This window comes from Amblyomma maculatum, chromosome 4, assembly GCF_055883805.1.
Source record: "Amblyomma maculatum isolate TAMU_Amacu chromosome 4, ASM5588380v1, whole genome shotgun sequence".
Lineage (NCBI taxonomy): Eukaryota > Metazoa > Arthropoda > Arachnida > Ixodida > Ixodidae > Amblyomma > Amblyomma maculatum.
In genome coordinates, this window is record NC_139347.1 from 38,795,512 (window position 1) to 38,811,403 (window position 15,892).

General features: G+C 43.7%; 1 protein-coding gene across 1 annotated transcript in view; it reads left to right on the forward strand.

The window, feature by feature from the left end:
• LOC146190764 (uncharacterized) overlaps positions 1-15,892 on the forward strand; it is a 64,035-nt gene that overhangs the window by 11,953 nt on the left and 36,190 nt on the right. Inside the window, exons 9-16 of the mRNA XM_084601144.1 lie at positions 3,210-3,381; positions 3,925-4,036; positions 5,519-5,635; positions 7,361-7,594; positions 8,872-8,985; positions 10,681-10,975; positions 11,700-11,868; positions 14,549-14,701. Of these exons, the coding sequence (XP_084457270.1) occupies positions 3,210-3,381; positions 3,925-4,036; positions 5,519-5,635; positions 7,361-7,594; positions 8,872-8,985; positions 10,681-10,975; positions 11,700-11,868; positions 14,549-14,701 (1,366 nt within the window). The remainder of the gene's footprint in view (positions 1-3,209; positions 3,382-3,924; positions 4,037-5,518; positions 5,636-7,360; positions 7,595-8,871; positions 8,986-10,680; positions 10,976-11,699; positions 11,869-14,548; positions 14,702-15,892) is intronic.

A 15,892-nucleotide genomic window follows, 5' to 3' on the forward strand; every position in this document is an offset into this window, starting at 1 on the left:
ACGGGGACCCTCAAAGCTGCTGACAGCAGGCAAAGCATGTGCTAAGGCTTCTCTGATTGTGTGAAACGGAGCAGTGTGGTGTTACCCCACTTATGATGTGTTGTCAAGGCACTGGTCTACAGAAATCAAACTGAAGCTACAATGCAGAAATTACGGGGCAATAGCTTATTCATAGTGCACTGCTGAATCGTGTTTCAAGGTTAATGAAGCCATATGCAATACTCATCGCAAAAAGACAAACATATGCATGTCACGGGTTTTGTGTTTTCTCTTTTTTAAACTTTGGGACATACAGTTTATCTTTTGCTAGATGACACCTGAATTTGCTGCTTTGCTTATTGCCTTCATAATTTTGCCGTCAGGGCCATGTTCTGCCTTGGTGTTTTGTCCACCCCACACTCTTGTAACTACCCACCACCACCATAGGGGAATGAAGAGCCATTTAGGCTGCCAGCATGACATCAGTACACATGCAGTAACATTCTAACTTGTCCCGGTCTTGCCCAGGAAATTTCCTGAAACAAGGACTCCTGTTGTGTGCTCCCCACCATGGAAATGTTGAAGCAATTGGAGCATTTGCATGAGAAAACTTGTTTGTCGAAGTTCACAAACCTGTGCACTCGTACTTCTATGGTGGCATTGGAGAGTGTTTGGAAGGCCTCAGTTTCTGCTTGTTGTAATTAGTGGCGAATTAAAAAAGACAACAGGAAAAAACAAAACAAAAACAATCGGCTCAAGTGACCAATCATCGAAGCAGTGGAATAGCAAAATGCGGTCTTGTGGTTCGCGAACACAAAAATAATCAGAATACCCTCCATTAATGCGATAGTATTAAAGCCCAGCGTTGGCAGTAGCAGTTGCGGCGTTGTGAGCGAAAAATCGTGAGCGTGCATCTGGAAAGTGGTAGTTGGCAGGTGGCTCGGTGGACCACCAACCTGTTGGTCAGCGGGTTATGTGGCATTATGAGACTACATGGCATGTTGAGTTGACAGGAGTTGCCAACTCTAGCAGCAACTCTAGCATTGTGGTGGGAGGGTGCGACGGACCCTTGGATTCTGAGCCAGACATGTTACCCCTACAGCCATGCAGGCATGTTTTTTGATTGAAGTGGTGTTTTACATCCATTTCTGGGGTGCGGTCCTTCATATATACAGAGGAATTTCGGTACAATTCTCACGACCGTCAAAAATTATAGCGGAGTACCTAAACATCGTGTTATCCTAAAGAGGCCATTAATGTTATGATGTATCTAAAAATTGTATAATCGAAAAAGACTCCATAAGGTTGCAAATGGAAAATAACTAATAACTAAAGTTGCAAATAACTAATAAATACTTGGCGCAGAACTTGCTTCTATTACAGCACTCTTTAGTCCATCACTTTGCGCTTGACTTTTTGTTTATAGATGTCCATAAGCAAGATTTTCTGAGAATGGTACGAACAAACGAGTCAGTTTCATTGTTTCACTCCACACCCTGAACAAAGCCACCGAGAGGGTCTAAAGCATGGCACTTTGTCAACTTCCCGAGAGCAATACCTCCAAAAGACAGACACAGGAAATGTCATCCATGCAGCAGCATCATGGTGCGCTGTCAAAGTCAGCGCTGCAGACTCTGACAACAAAGGAGAGAACTGAGAAACACTTTATCAAAATAAAAAACTAAATTTTCAACAACAAAAAAAAAAGGGGGGCAGAGGTAGGTTCATAGCACTTTCCGCTGCCCCTTAGAGGGAAATTCGAAACCCTGCCAGTTTTCAGCAGTTTTTGCTGTCATTAAACTCATTTTGGAAATATGATTGTATTAGCTGTACGAAAATACACATCACCTCTGCAAGGCATCAGCTGGGAACGAAAAAAAAAAAATGTTACACTGAGAAACTTTTTAAGCCGGATCATGCTAACAAGATTCTACTGTAATGTGGATGCCTACAACTGTATGGTTATAACAATATGTGAGGTAACAGAGCCACAAATTAGGGGATCAATGATTGAGCAATTAACAAAGGGCATGTTTGCAAACCAGGTTTTGCAAGGAGACCTGCGGATAGGAGCCATTAATGCTATTGTACCCTTAAAGGTTGTGTGACATGATTAGTACAAGTTGCCGATCACCTCAGTGGCAAAATGGCAATATGCAGTACAGTTAAACCTTTATGTAACGAACCTCCATGTAGCAAATTCTCGATATTACGAAGTTTTCGAGTTCCCCAATGCCGCCCCCATTGAAGTGCATAGATTTGAAAACATGCAACGAACATATCGCGGCGGTTAACCTTAATATAATGAACTCGTCGCGCCGACTGACGCTTAGCTAGTGCTAAATTACTGAAAGTTTGCAGAACTTCGCAGGCTACATGACGACAAAACACAAACTGACACGAGAGGAACAGCTACGATCACAACCAGCCAGTGCAGTTGATAACAATGCGCCTTGTTTCAGTTTCGACAGCGCATCTACGTGGAAAACGCAAGCCTAAGTTGCTTTATGCTTTTGGAACATGGCACTACGATTGTTCATGCTCAAAAGCAGTGGAAAATAGCAGGAAAAAGAAAAAGAAATACATGGGGCGAGCTCATGCACTCATTGCCGCTACGCAGCTGCGCACGAGAGATGCCAGAACCAGTAAAGTGGCATTCTGATACTTTGGCAACAGCGCACTTGATAAAAGCTTGCCTTCACATATTGTAAACTTGCAAAGGGCATGAATCCACTGCTTCAGTCATCAGTCACTTCTTGCTGATCTTTTTATTTTCCACACACAGTGTGGCTAGAAGTTTTATCCATATCAGCAGTAATCATATCATTGAGATTCTGCCATACATCTATTGTGGGCAAGTAGTGACCGCAGATCTGGACCATGAGAATGAACTAGCTAGGATGGTAACAATGGGATGAAGTGCGTTTGGCAGGTACTCTCAGGCCATGAATAGCGGCTTATCAGTACTCCTGGATGGATTAGACTAGAGAGTCTGCGGGGGGGGGGGGGGGGGGGGGGGGGGGGGATAGCATGGATGCACCTGGTGCTTGGGCAGAGTTAATTCTAGGTCAGTGGGTAGGACTTTGCTCTCCAGTACATAGTTAGGCTGATAAAGAAGGGGGGGAGGGGCTGTGTGTGCTTCGCTGTGCTTCTTGTATATATTTTTTTCTTGCATCACACACAGCGTGAGGCTTTCCTAACTGTTTCCTGGTGGCTGTATGTGTGTGCAGTTTGACTTTGCTGGTCCTGATGCCGCTGTGGAGGAGGATGACCAGGAGGACCCTCAAACCAGCCGACTAACCGAGAACATCAGGGCCCTGCAGGAGCAGAAGTCGCAAGTGGACCAGCTTCTCAGTGAACTCACTTCACTCCAGTCAGAGGCATCAAGGCTCGGTGTTCAGAGTGAGCTTTTCGTTCGATGTTTATCCAAATTCAAGGCTTAGATTCAAGAACGATGTGCTCAAATTGAACAGTCAGATAGCACGCTCATAAGGAAAGTGGTAGAGCTTCATGTGCATGTGGCTGAGGCATTGACACGCCTGTGATGACGTGTGCAGTAGTTTTTCCAGCAGGTGGTACTGTGTCATGCTTAGAATTGTACTCTCATCATTTTGCTAGGCTGCAAATTAGGGCGAGCGTGTTGTTTACTGTTATATTTATCTGACTTATTGGCAGATTATCTGAATGTATAGACGTCATCAGCGTTCGATACTTCCGTTTGTGGACACATTAAAAATGATGTGGTGCAACCGTGCCTGTTGACCGTCAGCTTAAAATGGAGGAGAAGGTCCTGTTACTGCTTTTGCTTTTAATGCACATATTTTTCTCATCTTCATTTGCCTCACAAATGCGTTCAGAGTTTGCCAGGTGCATTTGGTTGGATTGCTGTTGCAGTAACATTGTTGAGTATTTGTAATATTTCCTCTTAATCCCCAATAAATGCAGGTAACCTAGGTTCTGGCGTTACAAATGAAGCTTCCAAGGGGGACACTGCAGCAAGAGCCACAGTAAAGCTTCCTGCTCCATACGAGCACCCATCAATGAAGGATAAAAGGAGGTATGGATGCTACTTAGCTTTATTTTTTTGGTCCGATGCAGACTGCACCACAAAGAGGTTATATCTCGTGTTTCGAAATTTTCAGAAACACTAAAGCAAAGTTATAGGTCTCCATGGTTTTTGACCATATTTTAGTGATGTTTCACAATCGAATCATATAGGCCTTTCTGATTTTTAGGGTGGAAGCTGGTCTTAGAAAAAAATTCTTGTTTATAAATGAGTCACATTGATGAAATCTTAAAAGAACATCTTGAAAGAAGTTGGCTGCAGACTTGAAGGGAGAAGAGGATGTGCGGGTTCTGGGCAATATAAGTTGTCAGTACAGCGTTGTCCTTGTCTGTGTGTGATTCTTCTGTTTCGTTGCCTGCTCTGCTGCCTTCTTCCAAGATGTGTGACCAACTAGCTCAACCTTCAACTCTATTATTGTTCTTAAAAGAACATGTATATTTATGTGCTGGTTCCGAATATACCATTTAATTCTATGTAAAACAAGTTATGTGCTCATGTATAATGTTATGTACCTTTCTGCCGAGAGCTTTCACGAAATTTTGTTGCAGGGAACTTGCTGAAATGCATGCTGTTGGTTTTCTTTTGAATAGAGGAATGCAGTAAAGATAAAATTATAATCTTGCCTATTATAGAGGTTTAGTTTTAGGGATTTGAATTTGCCACTTTAAAGGGAAGAAAAATTTGTATTCCTGTTCCAGTCTTGAAATTTCATCTTTCGCAAATTTCGCTTCACATAAATTTTCCTCCGTATAGCTGTTCTAGAAAATGACATTGCTTGTACTTTATCTCTGGCAGTTTCGTTCAGCTATATACAGTTTCTACAGGTGCCTCTAAATGCAGTCAAACCTCAGAATACCAGAGCGCTGGTTACCTTGGCTTCCCTGCCCCAGCATCACTAGCCCTCTAAAAGGGATAGGCCAAGGGCTAGCTAGTATGGCTTCTCTGCATTACTATAATGTTTAGCATAGTTTTTAACAGAATATGGTATGTCATACTGAAAGCTAAGTAAGCCCTTACGGTTTTTGAATTCTACGAATGTCCATGCTGCGACTTCCAGAGCATTGTCGACAGGTGAGGGAGGTGTGAACATGTACTTTGCCTGTGCTCTACCTCTGTGCTGTGGTTTACCTCTTAAGAAGTATGCTTCACCTTTTGTGTTGCTTTTGGGGAGTGCGAATTTTGGACTCACTAGTTATGAGACAAATAGACAAAATGTAGTGCAAACGCTTACCACAACATCATGTAATGCAGCAAAGCATGTTAACAACCTATGATCCAAGCTGGCACCACTGGGTAATGGGAAATTCCTTATGTTCATTTGATAGCCAACTGCATTAAATATAAAAAGTAAAAAATTGCTTATGTTTGTTAAAAAAAATTTTGGAAGAATTTTTTCTGGTCAGTAATTCCTAATATTTTTGTTATATATATAGGTTAGACATGTAATGTTTATTGACCACTTGCCCTGTGCAGGCAAGTGAACGAGATGCGCAAGACTCTGCAGCAGCTCAAGTCAGCTGTGAAAAACCTTGACCAAGAAGTGGCATCGGGTGCAGCAAGCAGCTCTGATGCCTCCCCGCTGACAGCAATGTGAGTGAGATCCCTGTGCCACTTTTGTTACGAACGCTGAGTGCGTCGGCTTTGCACTGACAGCGGTTAAGAACACATTTACAATTGCCTACACAGGTCTACCAATGGCATATGATAACATGAAAGGGTGTGAGGAGGAAATGGGATGGGGAGGGAGAGAGACTGCAGGCATGGCGTGCCACACTGGCTGGTGCACTTTTGCCCTATTGTTAGATGATATGGGCGTCACACGTGACAAGCACAGTGAGCCGTGACTGTGACTGTGTGTCACGCCTACGCTACGTTCTTACCCTTACACCCCATGACTGGGTAAATGTACTTGACTACTCTAACACTTGGTGCAAAAAAGGCAGGCGCTGGATCTTGCTAGTGACGGCATAAACGCAACAAGTCTACAGCCCTAACAAGAGGGACTAACACTGACTGTAATCAGCATTTTACAGCATCACAGCCGTAGCTGAAACTACCATTCATCCAGCATTTAGGGCAATCCCCCAACCAAGGTGGAAAAGATTTGTAATTCCATTGACGACTGATTTTTCGGACTCTCTAGGGACCGCGAAAACGTCCGAAAATTCAGGCAGTCTGAAAAGTCAAATTTTGTGGAGGAAACTATGGCAGCCAACCCGAGCCTTCAGCATCGATGTCGGTAAGTGCTGAAAGAGTGGTAACTCGGGCCTCTCCATCACGTGAAAGGGTGACATTATAATCAGCCTACTTTGACATTTAAATTCACGTTGCCCCTATGCCATGGGCAGGAGCTGCCAACTCAGGTCGCTCCTTTCATATGGAAGGGTGATATCAGAATAGGCCGGCCAGAACCCTTTGCATTCACTTTACCTCTAGGACACGCAGGCACATCCATACGGCTTGGTTAAAGCGGGACTTTATCTGTGGGCTGGTAGCTTACGCTCTCACGTCATACTCTTAAAGGTTGAGTTCGGCCAGAGGCGTAGCCAGGTAAAAGAACTTTCCGCTTCCATCCAGCTTTAACCAGAGCTAAACCACAACTATTTTTTTTTTTTTTTTTTCATGTGCTTTGTGTCTTAAAAAATGCATTGTTTTTCAAAATGTGTAGTGCCATTGAACCTTCTTTTGTGTGTGCCAGGAGTGTTCAACCTGTATGCTTCAAACCAAGAAAAGCCGCTGTTTGCACGAGTGTATCGTTATGCACTCAAAATGACTTCCTTGATCTTGAATAAATGTTTTCAAAGTGTACTTTCAGTGGCAGGCAGATCTACCAGAAATGCTGAAGTGATGCACACAGGACGCAACAAAACAATTGCTACAAATGGGGAAGAAAATGAAATATTTGATTTGATGAGCTATCATTTTATGACCCACTAAAATTAATAAATTATTAGGGAAAACAACTGACAAATTGCATCCCTTGTTGATTAGTTATTTTTGCTGCAGTAAAATAACTCGTTAGTTATGAACGAGCACTGAACAAGGGTTCGCAAGCCGAGCCAACGTTTCGACATTCCTGGATCCTCAAGATAGGTAGTACGAAATTTAATGAGTAACCTAATTTCTTCTAGCATTTGAAGCAAAAGGTAACTGATTACTTTTTAAATCCAAGGGGAAAAAATAATGCAGTGACAAGGATCATAATTATAAACTACTTAAATTAATCATTTTCATAGTTGTTGCTGCAATTGAGAGTTGTGGCCTAGAAGTCACTGCCATAGGTGCCAGATAACTTTTGATTTGCTTATATTTCAGGATGGGGTCTCAGCAAAGGCCGAAAGGAAGTGGCGGCTACAAGAAAGACAACCTACAGGGTGACTTCCCAGCACGGCGGCACTATGAGGCCGAGGGCAGAGCCAACGAGGAGCCCGACGTTGTGGCTGGAGTTGGGGCCGCAGCGACAGCAGCTGCAGTGCAGCAACCATCCGACACGCTGAGTGCACCACAGCAGGCCAGGACCAATGGAGATCTGCTTGCTGAGAAAGTTAGGTATGTTGTTCGGGCAGCATTTGTGCTGCTTTCTTGTTAGCCTAAAATGCGGTAAAATTAGGAGCTCCTTGTTCAATGCACCTCTCGTGAGGGTGCATGGAACACCACAAAAATATTCCATACCTTTGGGTACAGGAAGGGGAGTATTTTGGAGGTAATGACCGCCAAGGGAGTGGCGGAGCTTCCAGTTATTATGGGGAGTCAGGTAATGGCTGCGTCTGGCAAAGGCAGTAAAAGTGATGGGCCAGATAAGGTAATTTAACTTGGCTGTGATGGTGTTGGCCAGAATGGTGTATACCCCCCTTCTACTTTCTGCCACAAAGGTGGGGCAGGTGCTTCCACACTGCAATGTCACCAACTCCCCAAAGTCATATCAAGGTCAACTTCGCCGACACCTTCTTTCATAAATACACAGGGTGATTCAATGGTGGTAGCATGGGTAGGGGTGTGTGAATGTTGAAATTTTCTAATATGGAATCGAATATGAAGATGAAAAAAAAAAATGCCTTTGAATATCGAATATAATATTGAATACCTGATCAGTCAAAAAAAAAATTTTTGAAGCCGAAATTAAAACATAGTAAGCATTGCTCATTTTATTTTGCAATTCACATGGCATTTGCAAATAAAATTAATTTAGAATTTAAAGTTTTTGTGAAGGAAGGACAGGGAATAAAACCAGGTGGAGGTGTCATATTGTGGCAGAATGCAGTTAACTTTGATTCATTCGGCCTGCAAGGGACCAGAAAGATATGTCCGAATGAACCAGAAGCAGGAATTGTCGAATGGGCTTTAAAAAATTTGTTTTCCTCGCAGTAATTTTATCTGGTGAACACCGGCAAAACGGTTATCTGCAATGAAGGTGAAACCAAAGTGGGGACGTTTTTAGTTTTTTTTTTCCCAGTTTCATCAAGTATTTCGCTCAGCTCATTGTTGGGAAGGTGCTCTTCACGAAAGGGAAGCTCCCTTTTCACAAAACGGCCCTGTTGCAATTTGAGGATGCTTCACTGCGCAGTCATGCGATAAAGCATTGTGGTGAAATGCACAGTGCAGAGGAGACTGCGGTGAATTTGGCAATGTTCGATGTATCCAGTAATTTTCATACATTCGGAAAATTTCGGACGTCGATGTTTCGAATGGGAATCGAGTAACAAGCATATTCAATTCATATTCAAAATTTTCAATAGTTGCACACCCCTAGACACGGGGGAACTGAGGAACTTCGCAAAGACTCGTGGTCGCTTAAATGCCATGGTTGTTCTTTGACTGGCTCGCAGGCAGCTGCAGACAACACGCAGTCAGCTGCAGTACTTGCAATCTTTGATTGCCTCTTTTCAAGACGGCAGCGTTGACGTCGCAGGAAGTGGCTCCGGAAGTGGTACGCAATCTAGGTGGGTCATCTTTGCGTGGTGGCCGGAGTGAACTAACTTTACTTAGTGCTATACTTGGCCACATATAGTACTTGCTTGATTTTATTCCAAATTTTTCCACGGAAATTTAGCCTCAAAATGGAAAAAAAAAAAAAAAACTCACTCACAACAACACCATTAATGTGTATTAGCCTTATGTGCTTATGGACTATAAAACCCCAACACAACAACATGCAGTATCAAAATGGTTGTGGTACTCAATAGTTGTGCAGGACAAATGCTGGAAACGCTCTGCTTGAATGAAGGGGGAGTGCCCTCTGCCTGATTTATTAGGGGAAAAAGCAAGGTGTCCATGTACTGTTTAATGTTAATGCATGTTAAGGAACCCCGGGTGGTCGAAATTTCTGGAGCTTGTCACTATAGCATTCCTCACGGTCTGTGTCGCTGTGGGACATTCGACCTTATAAACCAAACCAAACTAGACCAGCCTGATTTATCCCCTCGGGCTTTACCCTTGAAAAAGCAATCAGTGGCTCACCGGTATGAATGCATATGTCTTGTTCCTCCCGAGTCCTCTGTAATGTCATGGCAGTGGCCACAGAACGAGGGACGAGAAAGGGTGTCTTCCTCCCCGCTAATGAGCGCGTGGTCGCATGTTGCCTTGTGACTACAACACGCTCGCTGCAAGCTGTGTAAGGAAGCATGGCTCGGTTCAGGCATATCCCACCCTTTTAATGTGTTTTCCTGCCTCTTCTACTGATGGCTCCAGCCGAAACCCTTAATTGGGAAGCTCTGCTTTAAAAAGTGAGACTACTTTCAGTGCCTACATTTAGGATACTTGTGGATGGCTGCACCATCTAAAAGCTGCCAGTAAAAGCTGTCACCTGTTATCACCTTTATTTTATGAAAAGTGCTTTTTTTTTTCTTCTTTTTCTCAGTTTATCTCTGTTTTTTTGTCATTTTTTTGTATTGAATATGTTTCGCTGATATTGTTGCCAGGTAGTTGCAGGTTTTTCAACCATCTCGAAGCTTGTAACCAGGATACAGTTTATGTTTATGACCTCGGGTATCGCCACAATCTATAAGCACCCAAATTTTGGCACAATCAGAGTGTCATTTTTTTTTATACATGGGCGCTATGGGAAGTTTTACAGTTGATATGCTCAAAGGACTTTGGTCTCCGGCCTCTTACTATACCAGTCATGCCATTGGTGACGCAGTGAGTAATTAGGGCACTCAGCTATTGAGCCAGAGCACCTAGGTACACAGCCAGCCGTGGGGCGGTCACGTTTCAGTGGGGGCTGTACATTGTCATTACATGTTAAAGATCCGTATACCTACTGTACCACTTTCTTGCTCTTTGCTGATGGAGTGTGCAGTAAATTCACTTCTTACGCTAGGACAGCTAATAGGGCTAGTTTGTAAGGATGTATAGGAACAGCGCAAAAAGACAATGGACAAGAAAAGGACACACAAGTTCTTGTAGTTCTCTTTTTGTAGTGTTAAGCTGCAGTTATGTTGCCAGAGTTGATTGCGACATTATAACCTGCATTCAGTCATCGAAACCACAACCACATGAAAGAAGAAATAGTATTTTCGGGGCACAGTGGTATTCCACATGGTATCTGTGCATCATGTAAGAGAAGAGGATGAGCTACCCAAAATTTGGTGTCCATTCTGAGCGACATCAAAGCCGCCATTTTTTGTTCCATGCAGCGGTGAGGCTGACCATCGCAAGGAGCAAGAGCAGCGCCACTGCCTTCAGCAGCAGCTGCAGGAGCAGCGACTGCGTCTGTCTATGTTGAGGCAGCAGCTGACGCCCAGCCAGCAGGCCCCAGCCAAGAATCAGCTGCGCGTTGCTCCAGAAGGCCCTCCGCAACGTTTGCTGCCACAACCTTCAAGCCCCAGGGGGGTCCCGGCAGAGACTGCTGCCCTTTCTCCTGCCAAGAAGGACAATGTTACTTTGCCAAAGAATCTCTATGATGCTTCGAAGGCCAGCAACCGCTCTCACGTGAGTGACGCTGGAGAACTTTCCATACACTGCATGTTGGCCTTACTGACCCGTCATGTCATTTTTTCTCTCCCTCATTATTTCAAGGAGGAGGTTAAGAGACTTTGGGTAGGACTGTGTCGGGGGGGGGGGGGGGGGAGGAGCATTCGTTACACAGTATTGTAACGTAATGAGAGGTGCGGGTAGAGTTTTCCCACCTACTCTGCTACTGCTCGCTGCTGCATTTTGTTTCACATGTTCGAATTGTCAACTGAATCGTGTGTACGAGAAGGTATATAAAAGGCTGAACACACACATGCACAAAAGCTGTATGTATTTACCATCTACCTGTGTGAGCCGTAGGTGGGGGAGGGGGGGGTCTCAATTTTTTCAGCGTCTGGAAACCCCACTTGTCCTGGCTTTCATCCTTTGCTGCCTTATATGCATGCAGATGGGTGACCCTTGAAAAATGCCATATTCAGTTTAATAGCGACTGCCTGTAGAAGTGAGCAGCTTGCTATAAGCAGTTACATGGTCGTCATTCTTAAAATGAAGGAGGTGAAGGAAAGATGAGGAGAGGGCCATGCATAAAATTAGGTTCTCGGGGAAACTACAGTGCACCTCTAGTTCTGCAGAATCCAGATTGAGAACTGTTGCTGATAGAGCTTTGGGTGAGCAGGACTTGCTTTAAACTTCTGAGGCATAGTTCACTGCCTGCATAATTAATGCTGCTTGTGTTTCCTAGGACCACTCGTCTTCCAACCTCGATTCACCGGGGCTGAACCGTGACAAGGCCATCCTGGAGGAGCTTCTACAGCAGGAGCGAAGCAAGCAACTTCTCTCGTATTCCCACAATGAGGATGTGCGCAGCCCCAGCTCATGTTCTGCCAGCTCTGAGCCCATTGACGGTACGCAGCGCACTGCATCTTGTTTTCAAAGCGCAGATATTAAGTTCCCTTTTGGGGTACGAGCCGCAGCATTGGCGTTAGCCTCATAATTGGCAGAGTGAACGAGGAGCCAGTGGAGACAGAGAGAGATCAGACATGGGGCATACAGCGGGTGATAAAAGTATGGTAGTAGCAAAGACAGCACAGTGTGGAAAGTGACGAATGAGGCTGCAGCAGAAGCATGTGGGTAGTTTTTTTTCTCCTGTCACTTAATTTAAGCCAATGATGATAATTCGTTCAAGTGAATTGGCAACATAGTTTCTCAATGTTATCTTGAGGGAAAGCTGGCAGCGCTGCACATCATCCATTATGGAAGAGGCACAGGAATGCATGGAAAATGAGGTTTCTGAATTGGCTTGGCTATTCTTCAGCATAAGACATGGATTCATCCGTTCAAAAAAAGAAAGAAAGGAAAACTTTTCCTGTGGCAACCTAAATGCTGTGAAAGTTACTAGACCAGCCTAACACGAAATTTAAAACTTGTGTTAGATTTATTGATGAGGGGCAAAATACTCTGTTAAAATAGAACAAAACCTCAATGGTACAAAGCCGTTAGGACCGTGAAAATGTTTTGTTAACTGGGTTTTCGAATCAAACGGAAGATGTTATTTTTGGAAGTTGTGTCACATTACTACCGAGGGAGCTACAACCAGCGCGAATGAACTGGGCAAACAGCACTTCATTCGAACTGCCTATAACGTAGCCAATTTGCATATGAATTAACTACTTTTTATGATGCATAGTTCCTTTTCGTTCCGCCGGGAGCGGGCACAGACAGGCGCATACTACCTACTGCTCGTCCAAAACTATATTACAGCCCTAAAATAGATTAGCTTAATTTCAGACGACCGTTTTTCTGAAGAATGGTAGACTCTGTGTGACAGTGCTTAAAATAATCAGGATGCTGATAACTTAATCTTCTTGTTGCATCAACTCATTAAAATTAATGGCACAGGCCAGTGTTGCATGCACTCGTCCTCCCTGCTTGCACGGTGCAAGAATGGTCATGCTGCTGAGCACACACTGCCACAGCTGTGGGTGGGATCCCAGGGGTTGCACTCATTGAGAACTTGGAAGTTTGAGTCTCTATCCATTACTCAAAGTAATGTAATGTTTGCCTGTTGAAAGCATATCTTGGTCCCCTGCACTCAATTTAGAGAGCTAGACCTGTGCTGATGGCAAGAAATTAGTTTAGTGCAACCAAGAACTGAGAGGTTCAGCTTATATATTTTTTATTATTTACATAGTATGTTTCAGACTTTCAGGCCATGAGTATTTTTGCTGTTGTGTTAATGAGCTGCTAGAGAGACAGGCTGCTCTACAGCAAAAATATTTTTGCTTTAATTGTGGTATCTGCTATTTTCTTTTAGGTGAAAGGACATCAGTGGCTTTTATGGATTCATTTTTTTTTACTTGTCTAGAGGCAACAGCACAAAACAAACAAAGGAATAAAGCAGAGTGACTGTCGACATACCCTGTATGCGCAGACAGCTTTTTGGAGCTTTGCAACCAAGGGTATGGCAGCAGGACTTTTGTCACAATGTTACTGCACCAATTAGTTGTGGCATATGTGCCCTCAATTACAGTTTCAGTTTCGCCTTTACTTTCAAGCCGCCAACGATGCTGAAATGTGTTTCTTTGCACCACTGGAAGCTTAAGTGAATGTAAATTCATGGTTAATGACTATCCCACACTGTGTATGTTGTCAACAGATGTGCATGGCAAAAGCACACACATATTGGGGGTAGACGCAGTAGGTGCAGTCCACATGCACTTCACACGATTCCTGACAGATGGCGCAGCCATCAGTACTATTTGCACAGTGTATTGTACTCGTGTAACAATGTGAATAATTTTGTAATGGTATAATATTCCAGAGCATGATTTGTGAAATTTTTGATGAGACTATATATCCTGCTGTGCAGTGAACTGGTACGGTTTTGCTCTGTAGCTTTGCTTCAAAACCACAGTATTTTTCTGGGTGTATAACTAGTCACAAATTAAAAAAAGAAAGGAAAACATTTGACAACTACAAAGCACCATTATTGGCCTATGGCTTGCTGAGTGCTGTATTATTCTGTTAACCAACTGCAGCACTAAACAAAACCACTCAGGGCCACCAAAATTCTTGTGCTTGTAATTTTACCTTGTGATTAGCTGTTTGTTTAGGTAGCAAGAAAAGCCTTAACATTGATTATTTTCCTTGTCATGAGGGAACAGTATGTAGTGGTCATGGATATGGGTGGATCTTCACTGCAAACTGGTGCTTTATCTGAATTTAAGTGCATACTTCAAATAGGCTCGTGTTCCTGCTTCGTTTATTTCAAACCTTTGTCTTTCTAGTGCTATTGCTACATGTCTATAGTTGGATAAACTGCTGTTGAGCTCTGCCTGTGGCTTTTCGACAAAACTGTGGTCTATTGCTGAAGTTTTTCTAATTAATTAAAGGAGAAATTAAAAGCTCAAATACTTTGGTCCCTTTGGCTTGTTTTATATATATATATACCAATCGCTATTTTTTAAGTTGTGTCCTACTACAGTACACTGCTTTGCATTGGCTTGATTTGCTCTTGTCTCTGGGGGCCTTGTTTAACTTTGTATGTGGGCTGCTTTTATCTGGTCCTTTGTCAACTCTTCTGTTGCCATACTTCAGGGCCAGGAGGAAGTGTCATGGCCGGAGGGAACACCACAATCGCCGCCACATGGGGTGGCTCCAGCACGCAGGAGAATTTAGAAGATGAGGAGGATGATGATGAGGACAGACAGGAAGGCAGCATTGAAGCTGGCCACGACTCTGATGGTAAACGTACGCCTATTTCCTGTTGCCTTAGTGCCAAACTAAAAATCTTGGTTAGCATATGCAATAGGTGTATGGATATCAGCCTCTTGACATCAGTCATGCCTGCAAATTTTTAAGACGAAAGCCTTTCCTGGCTCATGAGTGGCGTCCCAGGAGCGTGTCAAACAACACAAATTCATAGCCAATCCAACAGTAGCCACGGCTAAATTAGCAAAAGTATCTAAACATTGGGCAGTCAATAGCCAAAAGCTATGAGCAAATCTAGAAAGGTCGTAAATCAATCTGATCCGGTGGCCACATAAAAGCCAATGATGAATCCAATGGTGATAGTAACAGTCAAACCTACTTATAACAATATTGAAGTGCCATGGAAATATCATTGTTATAACTGGGTTAGGCCAAAAAAAAAAAAAAAAACATTATAAACAACTTGTTTAATGAGGACGAGGTAGCTTACACTTTTTATTTCGTAGCGGGAAGAAACCCCGTAATACGTAAGCATTGTCTGTTTCACGGCAGTCCGGCCGACATCTTTCTACAGGGCATCCAACTGCTGAACATAGTGTGGTGGAAGGTTCTTGGCAAAAACAAAGTCCTGCAGGGAGTCAATTGTTTTTAAAATCTCCTTGTGAGATGCAGCAGCAGAATAGGTGACACACACACACAAACACATAAATAAGGACAATGATGTATGTGTGTGTGCCTCTCTTATGTGTTGTCATCAATTCTGCTGCGTGGTTCATGTCGTCTGGCCAACCAGCTCGACTTTCTGCTGTCATCATCGCTACTGCAACCGTCTTCTGCGCCAGTGACTACTACTGGTCTGTCAGTTCTTCATCTGTCGCGACTGTATCGTCGGCATGTAAAAATTCTTCAAGTCCCGACATGTCGCCATCACTATCGCTCACTGTGGACCAAAACTCTGTTATCACTGTGTCGGCAGGAGCTTCGCGACCTTCCGCATCGCCGGCATCTCCAGCGAAGCCCGCTTTCCTGAAGCAGTACATGATGGTGGAGGAGCTTCTGCCCATACTTCAAAAATGAACTGCACTGCCATCAGGAGCGAGAACAAGTCTGGTGCCGGTTGGCGTTCTCGGACAGAAATGTTGAAGTTCAGCGTGAGCCTGCTCAAAACACATTGGCGATACAGTGCCTTGAAGCAAGCAATCACGTCTGCATTCATAGGCTGCA